The sequence below is a fragment of the Salvelinus sp. IW2-2015 genome, linkage group LG17 (assembly GCF_002910315.2).
Source record: "Salvelinus sp. IW2-2015 linkage group LG17, ASM291031v2, whole genome shotgun sequence".
Lineage (NCBI taxonomy): Eukaryota > Metazoa > Chordata > Actinopteri > Salmoniformes > Salmonidae > Salvelinus > Salvelinus sp. IW2-2015.
The window spans coordinates 17,841,174-17,859,546 of NC_036857.1; the positions used below are offsets into that span (position 1 = coordinate 17,841,174).

At 44.4% G+C, this 18,373-nt stretch overlaps 1 protein-coding gene across 1 annotated transcript in view; it reads right to left on the reverse strand.

Moving 5' to 3' along the window:
• Positions 1 to 18,373, reverse strand: part of nphp4 (nephronophthisis 4) — a 217,666-nt gene that overhangs the window by 51,536 nt on the left and 147,757 nt on the right. The window contains exons 14-17 of the mRNA XM_070447926.1: positions 17,641 to 17,832; positions 14,531 to 14,718; positions 6,983 to 7,143; positions 5,055 to 5,223 (exon numbers count right to left, since the gene is read on the reverse strand). Coding sequence (XP_070304027.1) covers positions 5,055 to 5,223; positions 6,983 to 7,143; positions 14,531 to 14,718; positions 17,641 to 17,832 — 710 coding nt within the window. The remainder of the gene's footprint in view (positions 1 to 5,054; positions 5,224 to 6,982; positions 7,144 to 14,530; positions 14,719 to 17,640; positions 17,833 to 18,373) is intronic.

Consider the following 18,373-nt stretch of genomic DNA (forward strand, 5'->3'; position numbering starts at 1 on the left):
ATCACTACTTTTATTTATGAGAGGTATTGACATGTTGAAAGCACCGAGCTGTCTGTCTAAACTACTGGCGCACAGCTCTGACACCCATGCATACCCCACAAGACATGCCACAAGAGGTCTCTTCACAGTCCCCAAGTCCAGAACAGACTATGGGAGGCGCACATCACTACATAGAGCCATGACTACATGGAACTCTATTCCARATCAAGTAACTGATGCAAGCAAAAAAATTAGATTTAAAAAAAATATATAAAAATACACCTTATGGAACAGTGGGGACTGTGAAGCAACACAAAAATAGGCACAGACGCATGCATACACACACACATAAACATGGATTTTGTACTGTAGATATGTGGTAGTGGTGGAGTAGGGGCCTGAGGGCACACAGTGTTTTGTGAAATTTATGAAAGTATTATAATGTTTTTAAAAGTGTATAAAACTGCCTTAATTCTGCTTTGGCAGCAGCTAATGGGGATCCAAAATAAATACAAATCCATGCTCGTGATAATTAAAACGGATATCATTTGATGTTTGATATATTTTCCTTGGATAATGACAGTCTTCCAGTCACTCTGTGTATACACACACTGTTTCCATATACTGTATTCTTCACATATTGTAGCCCATTCTAATGTACATTACATGGCCAAAAGTATGTGTACACGCCTTCAAATTAGTGTATTCGAATATTTCAGCCACACCCGTTGCTGACTGGTGTATAAAATTGGACACACAGCCATGACATCTCAATAGACACACATTGCCAGCAGCATACCACCCTGCATACCACWGCTGGCTTGCTTCTGAAGCTAAGCAGGGTTGGTCCTGGTCAGTCCCTGGATGGGAGACCAGGTGCTGCTGGAAGTGGTGTTGGAGGGCCAGTAGGAGGCACTCTTTCCTCTGGTCTAAACAAAGATCCCAATGCCCCAGGGCAGTGATTGGGGACACTGCTCTGTGTAGGGTGCCGTCTTTCGGATGGGACGTTAAACGGGTGTCCTGACTCTCTGAGGTCATTAAAGATCCCATGGCACTTATCGTAAGAGTAGGGGTGTTAACCCTGGTGTCCTGGCTAAATTCCCAATCTGGCCCTCAACCATCACGGTCACCTAATAATCCCCAGTTTACAATTGGCTCATTCATCCCCCTCCTCTCCCCTGTAACTATTCCCCAGGTCGTTGCTGCAAATGAGAACGTGTTCTCAGTCAACTTACCTGGTAAAATAACGGTAAAATAAATAAATAAACATTGGCAGTAGAAAGGCCCGTACTAAAGAGCTCATTGACTTTCAACATGGCACCGTCATAGGATGCCACCTTTCCAACAAGTTAGTATGCCAAATGTCTGCCATGCTAGAGCTGCCCCAGTCAACTGTAAGTGCTGTATTTTATTTATTTATTTGGGGGGTTGATTGCTTTAATAATGCTGATAGATTATAGCTGTCATCAATGTAATTGTCTGCATCACTTCCATCACTTCCAATATATACAGTACTAGTCAAAAGTTTGGACACACCTACTCATTCCAGGGTTTTTATTTTTACTATTTTCTACATTGTAGAATAATAGTGAAGACATGAAAACTATGAACTTACCCATATGGAATCATGTATTAACCAAAAAAGTGTTAKACAAATCAAAATATATATTTGAGATTCTTCAAAGTAGCCACCCTTTGCCTTGATGACAGCTTTGCACACTCTTGGCATTCTCTCAACCAGCTTCACCTGGAACGCGTTTCCAACAGTCTTGAAGGAGTTCCCACATATGCTGAGCACTTGTTGGCTGCTTTTCCTTCACTCTGCGGCCCAAACCATCTCAATTGGGTTGAAGTCGGGTGATTGTGGAGGCCAGGTCATCTGATGCAGCACTCCATCACTCTCCTTCAAAGCGTGGCTACTTTGAAGAATCTAAAATATATGATTCCATATTTGTTATTTAATCATTTTGATGTGTACTGTACATCCACCCACACACATATATAGAGACATATACATTAAAAAATATATATATATTTTCCTTCATTACTTTCTAACCCTACCACCCCTCCCCTAATTGGAGTAAACTACTGAACACCACCACTTAGGCCTCTACTTCCAGCTTATACAGACATTTTATGGACACAGTCTATTTTACAATAGTTCTATTTGGTTTGTTTTTACTCCTGTCCTTCCTCTACCCTCATCTTCTCGCATCTATTTCTGATGTCCATCCAGTTTGATTTCTATTTGCCATATCTTTCAAACTGTGCTCTTTCACAAAAGTTCTTAACCTATAAACTTTTTATGGACACAGTATGTTTTGCATTAGTTATCTCGTTGTTATTAGTCCCAACTTTCAGCTCCATTCAACCRCTCCCATCTATCTTTTAAGAAAATTGTGATGAATTAAAAAGCTGTGTCATATAGATGGCAAAATAGTTAGGAAGACATTTCTGACGTACCGATTCCATGGCACATGGTTACTGAACTGATATGCAAAACGACGTCGGATTCTAAACATTTAATTTTCCTATTTAAATTATTATACAAAATTCTTGCAACCAATAGAATGTTATTTATATGGGGGATACAACCTTCCCAGCTCTGCAGATTTTGCTGCGAAGAGATAGAATCATTAGATAATGRGTTTTGGTACTGTCCATATGCAGCTGGTTTTTGGTCACTGGTCCAGGAATTGCAACATTTACATGGAAAAAACCTTGCAGATAGCACTACTGGGTGATCTGAAAAGTCATAGTCAATCGATCAATAATATAATAATACTTTTAGCAAAAAAATATATTTTCAATTTACTKTCTGTAGAAATAATGAGAATAGCAAGGATATGCATATTCTTGATACCATTTGAAAGGAAACACAGTTTGTGGAAATGTGAAATGAATGTAGAATATGCGCAATTTACATTTTGGCCACTAGATGGTAGCAGTTTACGTGCAAAGTTTTAGACTGATCCAATGAACCATTGCATTAATGTTCAAAATGTTGTATCAAGTCTGCCCAAATGTGCCAAATTGGTCAATTTATACATTTTCAAGTACATAACTATAGAGAACATAACAATTCTATGSTAATAATTGTTTTTAGTTTACACACTCCCAGGAATGTCATAAATAATGGATAATTAGCTTCCCTACTGAAAAGACACTAACCTTCACACATCTAAATTTGAATATAAAAATTGATTTTATCAAACAAACTATGCTACATTTATCTCTGGGACCCTCAGTATGACAAATCAGAGCAAGATTACTGAATGTAAGTACATTATTTACCTTCAGAGGTGAATGTATCAAACCAGTTGCTGTGATAAAAGTTTTTGTTGTTGTGCCTTCTCCTCAAACAATAGCATGGTATTTTTTCACTGTAATAGCTACTGTAAATTGGACAGTGCCGTTAGACTACCAAGAATTTAAGCTTTCTGCCCATATAAGACATGTCTATGTCATGGGAAATYTTCTTGTTACTTACAACATCATGCAAATCACGTTAGCTCAACCGTCCTGCGGGGGGACACCGATCCCGTAGAGTTTAAACTAGTTCAAACACTCCCCCCTATTTTCTCTTTACCTTTTTTGTCTTCTCTCTCGCCACCTCCTCGATCTCTCTCCGTCTCGCTCTTTCCTTCTCTCTCTTTCCCTCACTCTTCCCACCCCTCTCTCTCGCTTCCACTCAGAGAATCCCCCCCATTGTTGTTGGGGTACTGTGCCGAGAGATAGGGGCCCTGGTGAGCTTCACTAACAGAACATAAATCTCTCCACCACCTCCATCTGTCTTGGCAGTAGGTAAATTCCAGCTCTCCCTCAAACACGCTAATGACCATCTTTCACAGAGGAACAAATAAGATGAGAGATTCATTAAGGCTTGATGAGAGCCAACAGAGGAAGACGGGGAGGGTGGGTTGGAGAGAGAATTAGAGTTAGCAAGAGAGAGAAAGGAGAGATGGAGTGCTTCAGAGAGAGAGAGAGACAGAGACAGAGAGAGACAGAGACAGAGACAGAGACAGAGACAGAGACAGAGAGACAGAGACAGAGACAGAGACAGAGACAGAGACAGAGACAGAGAAGAGAGAGAGAGAGAGAGAGAAGAGAGAGAGAGAGGTGATAGAGAGAGAGAGAGATGGATAGAAAGAGAGGCGCTACAGAGAGAGATGGAGGTGCTCGGTGTGCACAGGGCTGATTCATGGGCATCCTCGTCTGTTAATTGATTCCAACTGTCGGCTGCTGGGAGACAGAGCCAGGCCTGATGGATATCTAAGTCTTGATTGGAAATTACATGCCAGACGTTTCCAATTTCTCACCGCGCTCTTACCCTGCTTTAGGAGATAAGCAGGGAGGAAGCGAGTCGTATTAGAACCACAATTACTCTGTCGGAAAATTGGGCTTTCCGAGGCCCGACGGTGATATGTACTGTTTATGAGTGGGTATTATTTATTCCGACAACGAACGGCGAAACTATCGACAGCTGCCGTGACACTGTGGGGCTAAAACACTTCAATTGGATAACTGCTTGAAAAGCGGGCGTCGTGTCGCGAAAGTCCAGCACAGACTACAATCCAATGTCACCCAAGCACACAGTGTAACGTATGTAAAATACAATCAAGCCTTACTACTGTGTGCTCCCATCCAAGTATGTAGTTCGTTACAGTATGTGTGCTCTCCAGACTCCTTATCCCTATCCATATTGTCCTGGTAGACAGTATGTGTGCTCTCCAGACTCCTTATCCCTATCCATATTGTCCTGGTAGACAGTATGAGTGTGCTCTTCCTAAAACTCAGCCAACCATCTATTGAGGGTAAATAGAGTAGGTGTACTTTTCTTAATACTTACTTCCTTCCTTAGGCTACTTCACTTCTACCTTCACTCTTTGTGGAGCGCAATGCCTCACCAACCGTACCATTTCACTGTTCCAGTTTAAGTTTCCTGTTATTAATACCTGGTTACAATTGTAACCCAAATACATCGGCATTGATAGTAAAAAGGTGAGACGAGTGGTGGATGGATAGAAGAGTAGATTAATATACTTCAGTAATAAATGCAGTGCTCTCGTCCTTACCCACGTTGCCCAGGCGCAGATGGAGCCGACCTTTGATGGTGGTGAAGACGCTGATCGGGTTGGGGGCCCGGTGCAGGCTCACCGGCACGCCTTCACCCATGTACTCTGTGGTGATGACCTCCAGCTCATGAGTGGCCTGTACAGCTGGACGGCCCTGCCGCAACATATGCTGAATGACAGAGATGCAGGGGTGCGTTCAGAGACACAACAAGATAGGGGAGCGTTCAMAGATCAGGGGCAGAGATTGGGGCGCGTTCAGATCCAAATAAATAAACAGCCAGGATGGCCCTGACACAACATATGCTGCCCGGAGACCCAACACCAGACAAACTACTGACGCAACATATGCTGCACAGAGACAGGAGAGGCAGATCAAGATAACCAGATGGGAAAAAAACTTAACCTGACCATCCGTCTTCTGCTCCTACTGGCTTTTGCAGGTTCTGCCATTACTCTCCTGAAGTTGCCGGTAATAGGCTACATAAGAAGTCAGCGGCAGAGCTAGAGCGGTGTTTGTCAGACCATGAGACTCCCAAAAAATTTGATCTCGAAAATCGGTCTTCTCACGAAAAAGTCTGTAGCGTCTGAACAGTTTGACCTACAAACTAGTATGACCCCTCTATGGAAAGGGGAGACTCTCACGAACACGATGGCKCTCTCCGTGTCAGGAGACTTGTCTGAAGTCGGTACCGTCGATGTGCCAACTTCTATTTGGTAGCGTCCGAACCGATTGGCCTACAAACTAATGGGACCCCACTGTGGATAGGGGAGATTCTCACAGACGATGGTGTTCTCCGGTACCGGATTAAAAAAACGATTAAAAAAACTAACGAAGTATGAAGGTAGTTCTGTGCCTACCTCAAAAAAGGGGTTATATTATTTTTGGCAAGTCGGTTAGGACATTTACTTTGTGCATGACACCAGTAATTTTTCCAACAATTGTTTACAGACATTACTTCACGTATAATTCACTGTATCACAATTCCAGTGGGTCAGAAGTTTACATAAATGAAGTTGACTGTGCCTTTAAACAGCTTAGAACATTCCAGAAAATGATGTCATGGCTTTAGAAGCTTGTGATAGGCTAATTGACATCATTTGAGTCAATTGGAGGTGTACCTTTGGAAGTATTTCAAGGCCTACCATCAAACTCAGTGCCTCTTTGCTTGACATCATGGGAAAATCAAAAGAAATCAGCCAAGACCTCAGAAAAACAATTGTAGACCACGCAGCCGTCATACCGCTCAGGAAGGAGACGCGTTCTGCCTCCTAGAGATGAACGTACTTTGGTGCGGAAAGTGCAAATGAATCCCAGAACAACAGCAAAGGACCTTGTGAAGATGTTGGAGGAAACAGGTACAAAGTATCTATATCCACAGTAAAACGAGTCCTATATCGACATAACCTGAAAGGCCGCTCAGCAAGGAAGAAGCCACTGCTCCAAAACCACCATAAAAAAGCCAGACTACGGTTTGCTACGGCACATGGGGACAAAGATCGTACTTTTTGGAGAAATGTTCTCTGGTCTGACGAAACAAAAATGGAACTGTTTTGCCATAATGACCATCATTATGTTTGGAGGAAAAAGGGGAGGCTTGCAAGCCGAAGAACACCAAAAAGTCAAGGGGTCTGAATACTTTCCGAATGCACTGTATATACTATAACAAATGGGATGAGTCTGGCCAAAAGTAGAGCACTTTATGGCGAATTGGGTGAGCCTGGTCAAAAGTAGTGCGAATAGGATAGCCAGAGTGCCAGTCTGTTTCTGCTCTTAGCTCCATGAGTTGGCAAGAGAGCAGAAACCGACTGGCACCCAGGCTAGATATAGTGAAACATAGGGTGTCATGTGTGGTAGAAAAAAACAAGGACAACTGCCAGTCAGAGTGTGCCGTCTGACCATGTGAGGTAAGGCTAATGTCTTACTGTACCTTGAGCCCCAGGGCTGTGGAGCCGATAAGCAGGAGGGATTGGCTGTCCCACACATCCACCTGCAGAGTGTGCAGGGCCAGGTAGCGCAGGAACCAGCGTCTCTCACCCGGCTGCAAGAATGCCCCGTCCACACGAAACTGCAGCTGGAGCCCCGGGGAGCCTGGAAAGAGGGACATGATACCATAGAGATAAAATTATAAGAACTGCATCCCCATTCAAGTCAATGGCTCTGTAATGAGTGGAACGCCAGRCATCTTGAGTGTACCCYTAGTAATTCTATTTCTATGAATGATATAGCACATTGAGGAGGGAGGGACACGGATACGTACACATTCACATATTTAAAACACAGAAAAAGCATACACACTCATATGGAGTCATACTATACAGTTACATATCGGGATATTATTTTTGATGATATATCCTATCGTTTTGACAATATTGCAATATTATGTTTGCGCTAGTTGGCTGTACCTGCACCTTTATAGCTTGTTCTCCAGCTTATTTTTAAAAAGGGAGGCAATTTGTTTTCATACTTTTATTTCCATAACTGATCAAAACTTGTTCTCATTGCTCTCTCTTGTCCATTGGCAGAAGACATATGGTGAGTAATATGTTTGTAACATTGTATTGCAATAAAATCACAGTACCGAATCGCAATATATATATAGAATCGTGAGAATCTCAATACATATATCTTATCGGCACATAAGTATCGTGACACTATCGTATCGTGAGCTCCCTGCTAATTCCCAGCCCTAYTGCGCACACACACATACTGTCCTATAAGGTCAATTCAGGATAAGAGCTCACATTAAATTAGGCTCATGAATTGAAAATGGCCTTTTGTAGGCATCGAATTTCAATTAATCTAAAGACTGTGTGTGTGTGTGTGTGCTCGTGTTTGCCTGTGTGTATTTGGAAGCAAGGTGCGAACGTCCCGTAAACAGTGCCTCGTTAGTACATAACACATCAAACACCAAAGCAACCCTTCCAACCCCCCATCGACAATCGATGTTATACCAAGGTTACACCAATGTTGAATTGAGGGTTTAAAACAAAGAATTATCAAAAGACCAGACACAGCGGCCTCCTGGGTGGCGCAGCGGTCTAAGACACTGCATCGCATTGATAGAGGTGTCACTACAGACCCGGGTTCGATCCCAGGCTGTATCACTACCGGCCGTGATTGGGAGTTCCATAGGGCGGCGCACAATTGGCCCAGCATCGTCCGGGTTAGGGGAGGGTTTGGCCGGGGGCGCTTTACTTGGCTCATCACGCTCTAGCGACTTKTTGTGGCGTGGACCTGGCCATCAGTTGGCTGATCATGTTTCGGAGGACGCATGACTTGACCTTCGCCTCCCGAGCCCATTGAGGAGTTGCAGCGATGAGACAAGATTGAAATTGGGGAGAAAAAGGGGTACAAAAAAAAATGACCAGAAATAGATGTAAGAACATGATCTTATTCCCACAAAAGCTGGTGAACGGAAAAAGAAAAGCCCTGGCCCCCTATGTAGTGCACGCATTACTTTTGATCTGGGAATATAGGGAATAGGGTGTTATTTGGGATCCCTATGACGCATGTCCTCAGCCCCTGTGGCCTGCTGGGTAGCGCGAGGCCACCTCCGTGCAGCCGTGTCACCCCTGACGTCACTAGCAGTGGTACTACCTTGCTGTATATCTTTCATGCTGCCATGGTACAGTACATCATATCTGGTCTAAGAGCTTCTGAGAAAAGCAGCTTTTACAATATCTTATGCTTGAAGACACATCTTGCATGCTAAAGACAATTCCATCCTGCTCTTAATTTGAGCAAGTTTGCTACAGCAGGAAAAAAATGATGTGTCCTGATGTGCAGGAAAATTCTCAGCAACAAATGAGTGGTCAAATTAAGATCCGAAATACAGTTATACAGACAGACATACAGTTAGTTATACAGACGACAGACAGACAGTTATACAGTGACAGAACAAGGAACAGACGACAGTTATACAGACAGACAGACAGACAGACAGACAGTTATACAGACAAGACAGACAGAGACAGACAGACAGTTATAGACAGACAGACAGACAGACAGACAGTTATTAGACAGACAGACAGACAGACAGTTATAGACAGACACAGACAGACAGACAGTTTAAACAGACAGACAGACAGACAGACAGTTATACAGACAGACAGAACAGTTATACAGACAGACAGCAGACAGACAGACAGACAGACAGACAGACAGACAGGACAGACAGACAGACAGACAGACAGCAGACAGACAGACAGATATTACAGACAGACAGACAGACACAGTTATACAGACAGACAGACAGACAGCACAGACAGTTATACAGACACAGACAGTTATAGAACAGACAGACAGACAGACAGTTATAGACAGACAGACAGACAGACAGTTATACAGACAGACAAGTTATACAGACAGTTATACAGACAGACAGACAGACAGACAGACAGACAGACAGACAGACAGACAGACAGACAGACAGTATACAGACAGACAGACAGACAGACAGACAGACAGCAGACAGTTATACAGACAGTTATACAGACAGTTATACAGACAGACAGACAGACAGAACAGACAGACAGACAGACAGACAGACAAGAGAAGAGAGAGAGAGAGAGAGATTGCATACATATGTAAATGTGTTCATGTACAATATGTTCTGGGCACACATCAATGGTGGGTGCAGAGAAGGAGGTGGGCGTGGGATAGGAGCAGGGGTGTCATTCAATACCACTCAGGGATTGCATTCCAAATGCACCCTATTCCCTATATAGTGCACTACCTTTGATCAGAGCCCTATAGGCCCTAGTCAGAAATAGTGCACTATATAGGAGAGGGTGCTATTTGGGATGAACACACTCAAATCAAATCAAATCAAAATCAAATCAAATCAAATTTATTAGTACATACACATGGTTAGCAGATGTTAATGCGAGTGTAGCGAAATGCTTGTGCTTCTAGTTCCGACAATGCAGTAATAACCAACAAGTAATCTAACCTAACAATTCCACAACTACTACCTTATACACACACAAGTGTAAAGGGATAAAGAATATAGTACATAAAGATATATGAATGAGTGGTGGTACAGAACGGCATAGGCAAGATGCAGTAGATGGTATAGAGTACGGTATATACATATGAGATGAGTACTGTAGGGTATGTAAACATAAAGTGGCATAGTTTAAAGTGGCTAGTGGTACATGTATTAAATAAAGATGGCAAGATGCAGTAGATGATATAGAGTACAGTATATACATATGAGATGGTAATGTAGGGTATGTAAACATTATATTAAGTGGCATTGTTTAAAGTGGCTAGTGGTACATTTTTACATAATTTCCATCATTCCCATTTTTAAAGTGGCTGGAGTTGAGTCAGTATGTTGGCAGCGGCCGCTAAATGTTAGTGGTGGCTGTTTAACAGTCTGATGGCCTTGAGATAGAAGCTGTTTTCAGTCTCTCGGTCCCTGCTTTGATGCACCTGTACTGACCTCGCCTTCTGGATATAGCGGGTGAACAGGCAGTGGCTTGGGTGGTGTTGTCCTTGATGATCTTTATGGCCTTCCTGTGACATCGGGTGGTGTAGGTGTCCTGGAGGGCAGGTAGTTTGCCCCCGGTATGCGTTCTGCAGACCTCACTACCCTCTGGAGAGCCTTACGGTTGTGGGCGAGCAGTTGCCGTACCAGGCGGTGATACAGCCGACAGGATGCTCTCGATTGTGCATCTGTAGAAGTTTGTGAGTGCTTTTGGTGACAAGCCGAATTTCTTCAGCCTCCTGAGGTTGAAGAGGCGCTGCTGCGCCTTCTTCACGACGCTGTCTGTGTGGGTGGACCAATTCAGTTTGTCCGTGATGTGTACACCGAGGAACTTAAAACTTTCCACCTTCTCCACTACTGCGACCGTCGATGTGGATAGGGGGGTGCTCCCTCTGCTGTTTCCTGAAGTCCACAATCATCTCCTTTGTTTTGTTGACGTTGAGTGTGAGGTTATTTTCCTGACACCACACTCCGAGGGCCCTCACCTCCTCCCTGTAGGCCGTCTCGTCGTTTTGGTAATCAAGCCTACCACTGTAGTGTCATCCGCAAACTTGATGATTGAGTTGGAGGCGTGCATGGCCACGCAGTCGTGGGTGAACAGGGAGTACAGGAGAGGCTCAGAACGCACCCTTGTGGGGCCCCAGTGTTGAGGATCAGCGGGGTGGAGATGTTGTTACCTACCCTCACCACCTGGGGGCGGCCCGTCAGGAAGTCCAGGACCCAGTTGCACAGGCGGGGTCGAGACCCAGGGTCTCGAGCTTGATGACGAGTTTGGAGGGTACTATGGTGTTAAATGCTGAGCTGTAATCGATGAACAGCATTCTCACATGGGTATTCCTCTTGTCCAGATGGGTTAGGGCAGTGTGCAGTGTGGTTGCGATTGCGTCGTCTGTGGACCTATTGGGTCGGTAAGCAAATTGGAGTGGGTCTTGGGTGTCCGGTAGGTGGAGGTGATATGGTCCTTGACTAGTCTCTCATAGCACTTCATGATGACGGAAGTGAGTGCTACGGGGCGGTAGTCGTTTAGCTCAGTTACCTTAGCTTTCTTGGGAACAGGAACAATGGTGGCCCCTTGAAGCATGTGGGAACAGCAGACTGGGATAAGGATTGATTGAATATGTCCGTAAACACACCAGCCAGCTGGTCTGCGCATGCTCTGAGGACGCGGCTGGGAATGCCGTCTGGGCCTGCAGCCTTGCGAGGGTTAACACGTTTAAATGTTTTACTCACCTCGGCTGCAGTGAAGGAGAGCCCGCAGGTTTTGGTAGGGGGCCGTGTCAGTGGCACTTATTGTCCTCAAAGCGGGCAAAAAGTTGTTTAGCCTGTCTGGAGCAAGACATCCTGGTCCGCGACGGGCTGGTTTTCTTTTTGTAATCCGTGATTGACTGTAGACCCTGCCACATACCTCTTGTGTCTAGCTGTTGAATTGCGACTCGATTTTGTCTCTGTACTGGGACTTAGCCTGTTTGATTGCCTTGCGGAGAGAATAGCTACACTGTTTGTATTCGGTCATGCTTCCGGTCACCTTGCCCTGGTTAAAAGCAGTGGTTCGCGCTTTCAGTTTCACGCGAATGCTGCCGTCAATCCACGGTTTCTGGTTTGGGAATGTTTTAATCGTTGCTGTGGGTACGACATCGTCAATGCACTTCCTAATGAACTCGCTCACCGAATCAGCATATTCGTCAATATTGTTGTTGGACGCAATGCGGAACATATTCCAATCCGCGTGATCGAAGCAGTCTTGAAGCGTGGAATCAAATTGGTCGGACCAGCGTTGAACAGACCTGAGCGCGGGAGCTTGTTGTTTTAGTTTCTGTTGTAGGCTGGAATCAACAAAATGGAGTCGTGGTCAGCTTTTCCGAAAGGGGGGGGGGAGGGCCTTATATGCGTCGCGGAAATTAGTATAACAATGATCTAGGGTTTTTCCAGCCCTGGTAGCACAATCGATATGCTGATAGAATTTAGGGAGTTTGTTTTTTAGATTAGCCTTGTTAAAATCCCCAGCTACGATGAATGCAGCCTCAGGGTGTGTGGTTTCCAGTTTACAAAGAGTCAGATAAAGTTCGTTCAGGGCCATCGATGTGTCTGCTTGGGGGAATATATACGGCTGTGATTATGATCGAAGAGAATTCCCTTGGTAGATAATGCGGTCGACATTTGATTGTGAGGAGTTCTAGATCAGGTGAACAGAATGACTTGAGTTCCTGTGTGTTGTTATGATGATCACACCACGTCTCGTTAATCATAAGGCATACCCCCCCGCCCCTCTTCTTACCAGAAAGATGTTTGTTTCTGTCGGCGCGATGCATGAAGAAACCAGCTGGCTGCACCGACTCCGTTAGCGTCTCTTGAGTTAGCCATGTTTCCGTGAAGCAGAGCACGTTGCAATCCCTGATGTCTCTCTGGAATGCTACCCGTGCTCGGATTTCATCAACCTTATGTCAAGAGACTGGACATTGGCGAGTAGTATGCTAGGGAGTGGAGCGCGATGTGCCCGTCTCCGAAGCCTGACCAGAGACCGCCTCGTTTGCCCCTTTTACGGCGTCGCACAGGGTCGCCGGCTGGGATCAGATCCATTGTATTGGGTGGAAGGCAAAACACTGGATCCGTTTCGGGAAAGTCATATTCCTGTAGGAACGATGATGAGTTGACGTAATCGTATATTCAGTAGTTCCTCCCGACTGTATGTAATGAAACCTAAGATTACCTGGGGTACCGATGTAAGAAATAACACATAAAAAAACAAAATACTGCATATTTTCAAGGAACGCCAAGCGAGGCGCCATCTCGTTTCGGCGCCGGAAGTTCCTCTTACTCAGTAGCGGTACTAATACTAGGCCGTTTCCTTAGGCCCTATGCATGAGCTCTATGATTGAGTAAGAGTGTTTGCAAATATTCAACAGACATGGGTTCAAATACTATTTGAAATACTTGTGTTTTCTTTAGCCTGCTTGAGTGCCAGATCAGCGGATTTGCAAGTTAGCGCAACTATTCTACTGTTCCATTGAGCCAGGCAAGCTCAATCAAGCCCAGCTAAAGTATTTGAAATGATTTCAAATAATATTTTGTGGGCTATACTCGGCCTGTCTCAGGATGGTAAGTTGGTGGTTGAAGATATCCCTCTAGTGTGTGGGGGGCTGTGCTTTGGCAAAGTGGGTGGGTTATATCCTTCCTGTTTGGGCCTGTCCGGGGTATCATCGGATGGGCCACAGTGTCTCCTGACCCCTCCTGTCTCAGCCTCCAGTATTTATGCTGCAGTAGTTTATGTGTCGGGGGCTAGGGTCAGTTTATATCTGGAGTAGTTCTCCTGTCTTATCCGGTGTCCTGTGTGAATTTAAGTATGCTCTCTCTAATTCTCTCTCTCTCTCGGAGGACCTGAGCCCTAGGACCATGCCTCAGGACTACCTGGCATGATGACTCCTTGCTGTCCGAGTCCACCTGCCGTGCTGCTGCTCCATGTTCAACTGTTCTGCCTGCGGCTATGGAACCCTAACCTGTTCACCGGATGTGCTACCTGTCACAGACCTGCGTTTTCAACTCTTAGAGACAGCAGGAGCAGTAGAGATACTCTGAATGATCGGCTATGAAAAGCCAACTGACATTTACTCCTGAGGTGCTGACTTGCTGCACCCTCAACAACTACTGTGATTATTATTATTTGACCATGCTGTCATTATGAACATTTGAACATCTTGGCCATGTTCTGTTATAATCTCCACCCGGCACAGCCAGAAGAGGACTGGCCACCCCTCATAGCCTGGTTCCTCTCTAGGTTTCTTCCTCGGTTTGGCGTTTTTAGGGAGTTTTTCCTAGCCACCGTGCTTCTACACCTGCATTGCTTGCTGTTTGGGGTTTTAGGCTGGGTTTCTGTACAGCACTTTGAGATATCAGCTGATGTAAGAAGGGCTATATAAATAAATTTGATTTATTTGAATTCACGTCTGGTTGGTACAGTTCAAAATGTTTCCTCTGGTCCCCCCTTACCAGAGTTGACTGTCCCATCCTTGTTAATGACGGCCAGGACACAGGGAGGCGTCTCGCTGGATTTCTTCGGCAGCTTGTCGATGCCCAGTAGTTTCAGGCACTGTGTGGTCACTGGTGGGAAGCGGTAGAGCTGGAAGGTGAAATGAACAGAGTCTGGCCAGTTGCTGCTCCCCCCTTGCTGTGGTATCCTGTGGGCAAACAGGAAGAGAGGAAACAAAGGTTACACCGTTTATTTATGCTAAACCCTTACATTACATGATGTAACCTGCATGTACTGTAGTACACACTATTCACACTGAACATTACTTCATACACTACAACATAGCGTTTATTCACACTAAACCCTAATGTTATATGACGTTGACTTCATGTACTCCAACATACAGTAGGTGCGATTCACATTTTTTAACCCTGACTTAGTCTACAATGTATACCACATTCACCATTCTCAATAAACTACACAATTACTATTACGCTAAAGGCTATATCAGTTAAAGTAGGCCATCTTGATTTTTTATGAATTGATTACACTTTTGCTTGGCTATATGTTGTATWTGTTCTATATGTTGTCCATGTACAGAATTTGTCTATTTTCCGTATAGCAAATTGCCCCTTGGGGGATAATAAAGTCTGCTACTCAACACAGTACACGGGCATATGTTATATTCACTTTAATATTACGCTCTACTTGGAATATCGTCGCTGAGCTCCTGCCAAGTATGATCATTATTTTATCGAACCAATCCATGTGCAGTGGGAGAAGCACATTTAGGATTTAATAACACCTATTTAAAAATGTCATTAAATCAAATTGGATCAGAGAGTCAGATCAGTCAATCATTCAGCTTCGTCGGTTTCCTGGAAACAAAAATCAACACTTTTCCCCCACATCCCCGTCCCTACAGATGTGTCCTTTTTACAGTTCCTTAAAACGACAAAACCAATAGTGTTCTGAGATTAGGAGGGCTAAATCACTTAATGAAACCCCCATAAATCAGAGACTGATAGAAAAGGTGCCCTCTCAGCAGCTATAGGCCTACAGCATCACACCTTTTAGATGGATGGATTCATCTTCTGTGATAAAATCAATGGCCCTACTCTATAAAAACCTGTTGTAACCCTGTATCTGGGGGTAAAAAATGTCTGTGCAATGAGAAAGCATGCTTGTTCTGATTGGCAGTGAGAAGTATTTTTTTTTTCCATTGTAATGATGGGAGCAAGTTTACTTGCTTTCAGAGCAAGAGGAATGTAGCTTTTGTCCTAGTCTGGAAATCAACTATAGGTGGTAGAGTGATTGAATCTAAATCAGTCCTCAACTTTCTTCTATTTCACACGATTTAAAACGACCACCCTCTGAGCGTATTAGCACTAAACACACACAATCTCCACACACATACTCTCCAAACCGTGGGTGGGCCCAAACTCTCGCCCGCCGTCCCCTCAGTCTCGGTGCTTGGAATAAATGAGCTGCGAGTGAGATTAGGGACGGAAACGATTACTTCTCTATTTCCTTGCGAGAAGATTAGCAATCAATCATTGGGCATTATATAAATAGGAGGAGAAGCGTTTAGGGAGAGGCAGTCACTGTGAGGCCCACTGAGCATGAACGGTATCAAAACCACCACGTTGAAGTGGAATTTAATAAGAGCAAAGTCTGACCAAGGAGACACACAGGCAGAGATTCCCGTGATAAAGAGGCCGGCGCAAGCTAATGTCTCTATGTGGCTACAGAGATTGGGGTTGTGTCCCAAATGGCACCCTATTCCCTATATAGGGCACAGTGCACAATATAGGGAATAGGGTGCCATTTCTGACACAAGCAGACATTAATATTCTTCCAGTAAACAGACAAGATTGATAATTATAGCATTGTAGAGAGAGACGCAGAAATTATATCACAGTCATTCCAGAGACTRGTTGGTTCACAGTCATTCCCCCTTGCCCGCTGTACCCGTTCATCATGTTTATTAGGTAATTTTGTTAGGGAAACAAAGTGTYTCGTGCCCATTGTTTCAGAGCGAGCCGCGAATACCGAGGACTCTTGGAGATCGTTCAAGTTGGCATGAAGTATGTATTTGTGAGGTGGTTGAAATTGTTTTAGTGAAAATGCTGAAAGGCCTACAAGCCTGACAGTAGTGAGCAGCTGAGATGGCAGGAAAAAGGATAACGTCGAGCTTTATAAAATACCCTTTTTTTTGTTACAAATGTCACATCCTTAATTTCCCCCCACTTATGGCACRTTTGAGCAGTATCTGTTGATTCCTTTTATGTGAGGTAGACTACTGTAAATTGCCAGCCTGCAATTCAGTCAGAGCGGTAATCGTCAAAACATAAAAGCTCCCATTATGTTTCAAACTGCGCTGAAGCCTCAAAGCTGCAGCCACAAAAGAAGTGGCTGTACCTTTGCTCGCAGGGCCGTCGGTGATGCATATGACAAATGCCTGATGCTTTTATCTTGAGGATGACAGAGCTGATGACAAAATAAAAGTCAGGCTTTGGCAGAGGGGACAGCTGCAGGACCTGGGATGTATTTGACAAGGCTTTGTGTATGTGTGTGTGTATTTTTGTGCGTGTGTGTGAGCCTTAAATCGCCAAGAGTAAGTGTGTGTAAGTGCACTGAAGTAATCTTGGCTGGACGTCAACATCACAAAGCACCTTATGTCCTTGGCTGGCGACCAAGTGCACACAGGAAATGTCTCTTCTTATATTTTCATACTAAGTGGTGTGGAGGCTCATATAAAATGTCATTTCTTTCAAGCCCATTATTCTTATTTGCAGACAAAAATAGTCAAGCTCAAATCCTCATATGTGGTTTCTTCACTATGGGGAGAATCCTAGCTTTCACTTAAGTCAAATGTTCACTTATTCGCCCAGTGAGATCAATGCATGACAAAGTGAACATTTGACTGAAGTTATGATACACCCTTATACATAGATTGCATTCAGGAGGCACAGGGCAAATCCATCCTATATGAACATTGGAAGACAATGTACAGTTCAACAGAGTACATAACATGCTGGTTAGAATCAATCTCAGCCTACACTATGCGGGTGATGTTTATGCATGGTGCCGTAGAGCCACAAACATGACCAGACGGCTGTGGGTTCACCTGGAAAATGCCAGAAACTGCAGCAGGAGCACATTGCCCTGCAGGGGATCCGCCTCCTCTCTCTGGGGGTCAAAGTTGACTGGTTCTGTCGGGTCCAGCACTTCAGCCACCAGCCCACTGGGGTCTGTGATGTAGGGGAAGCCGGCTGAGTAGAGGTGGGCCAGGGAGCTCCTGGAACTCACAGAGGAAGAGCTGCAAAAAAAGAGGAAACAATCCAAAAGAAGAATCTAGGCTTCGTCTGAAACGGCATCGATCCTATTCCCTATATAGCACACTACTTTTGGCCAGAGCCCATTAGGAAGCCCATGAGGCTCTGGCCAAAAGTAGTGTACTATATATACTAGGGAAAATGGTCTAATTTCAGACACAGCCCTAGAGAGTACAAAGCTATTTGTATTAGCAACCAAACTTAATGGAAAAACGCAGTGACATGGGTTGGGTTCAATTCCAGTGACATAGTCCTAATACTATACTCTATAGTCATTATAATGTATTCAAAGAGGGTTTGTTTTCAATTCACGAAGAGAGCAATTGACCCCAACCCTAATACTCAGGTTGGCATTCGAAACATGGAGGGAGAATGATTAAGATGGTTTGAGGATGTTGGCATCCCCGCCCTGTTCATCGATAACATACGAAGAGAGAATCCCGTCTGGGGGGAGAGGAGGACCAGTGTCAAAACGCTCTCTCAGGATTTCAACCATAATCTGTAGATATCTCTAATCACAGTGGC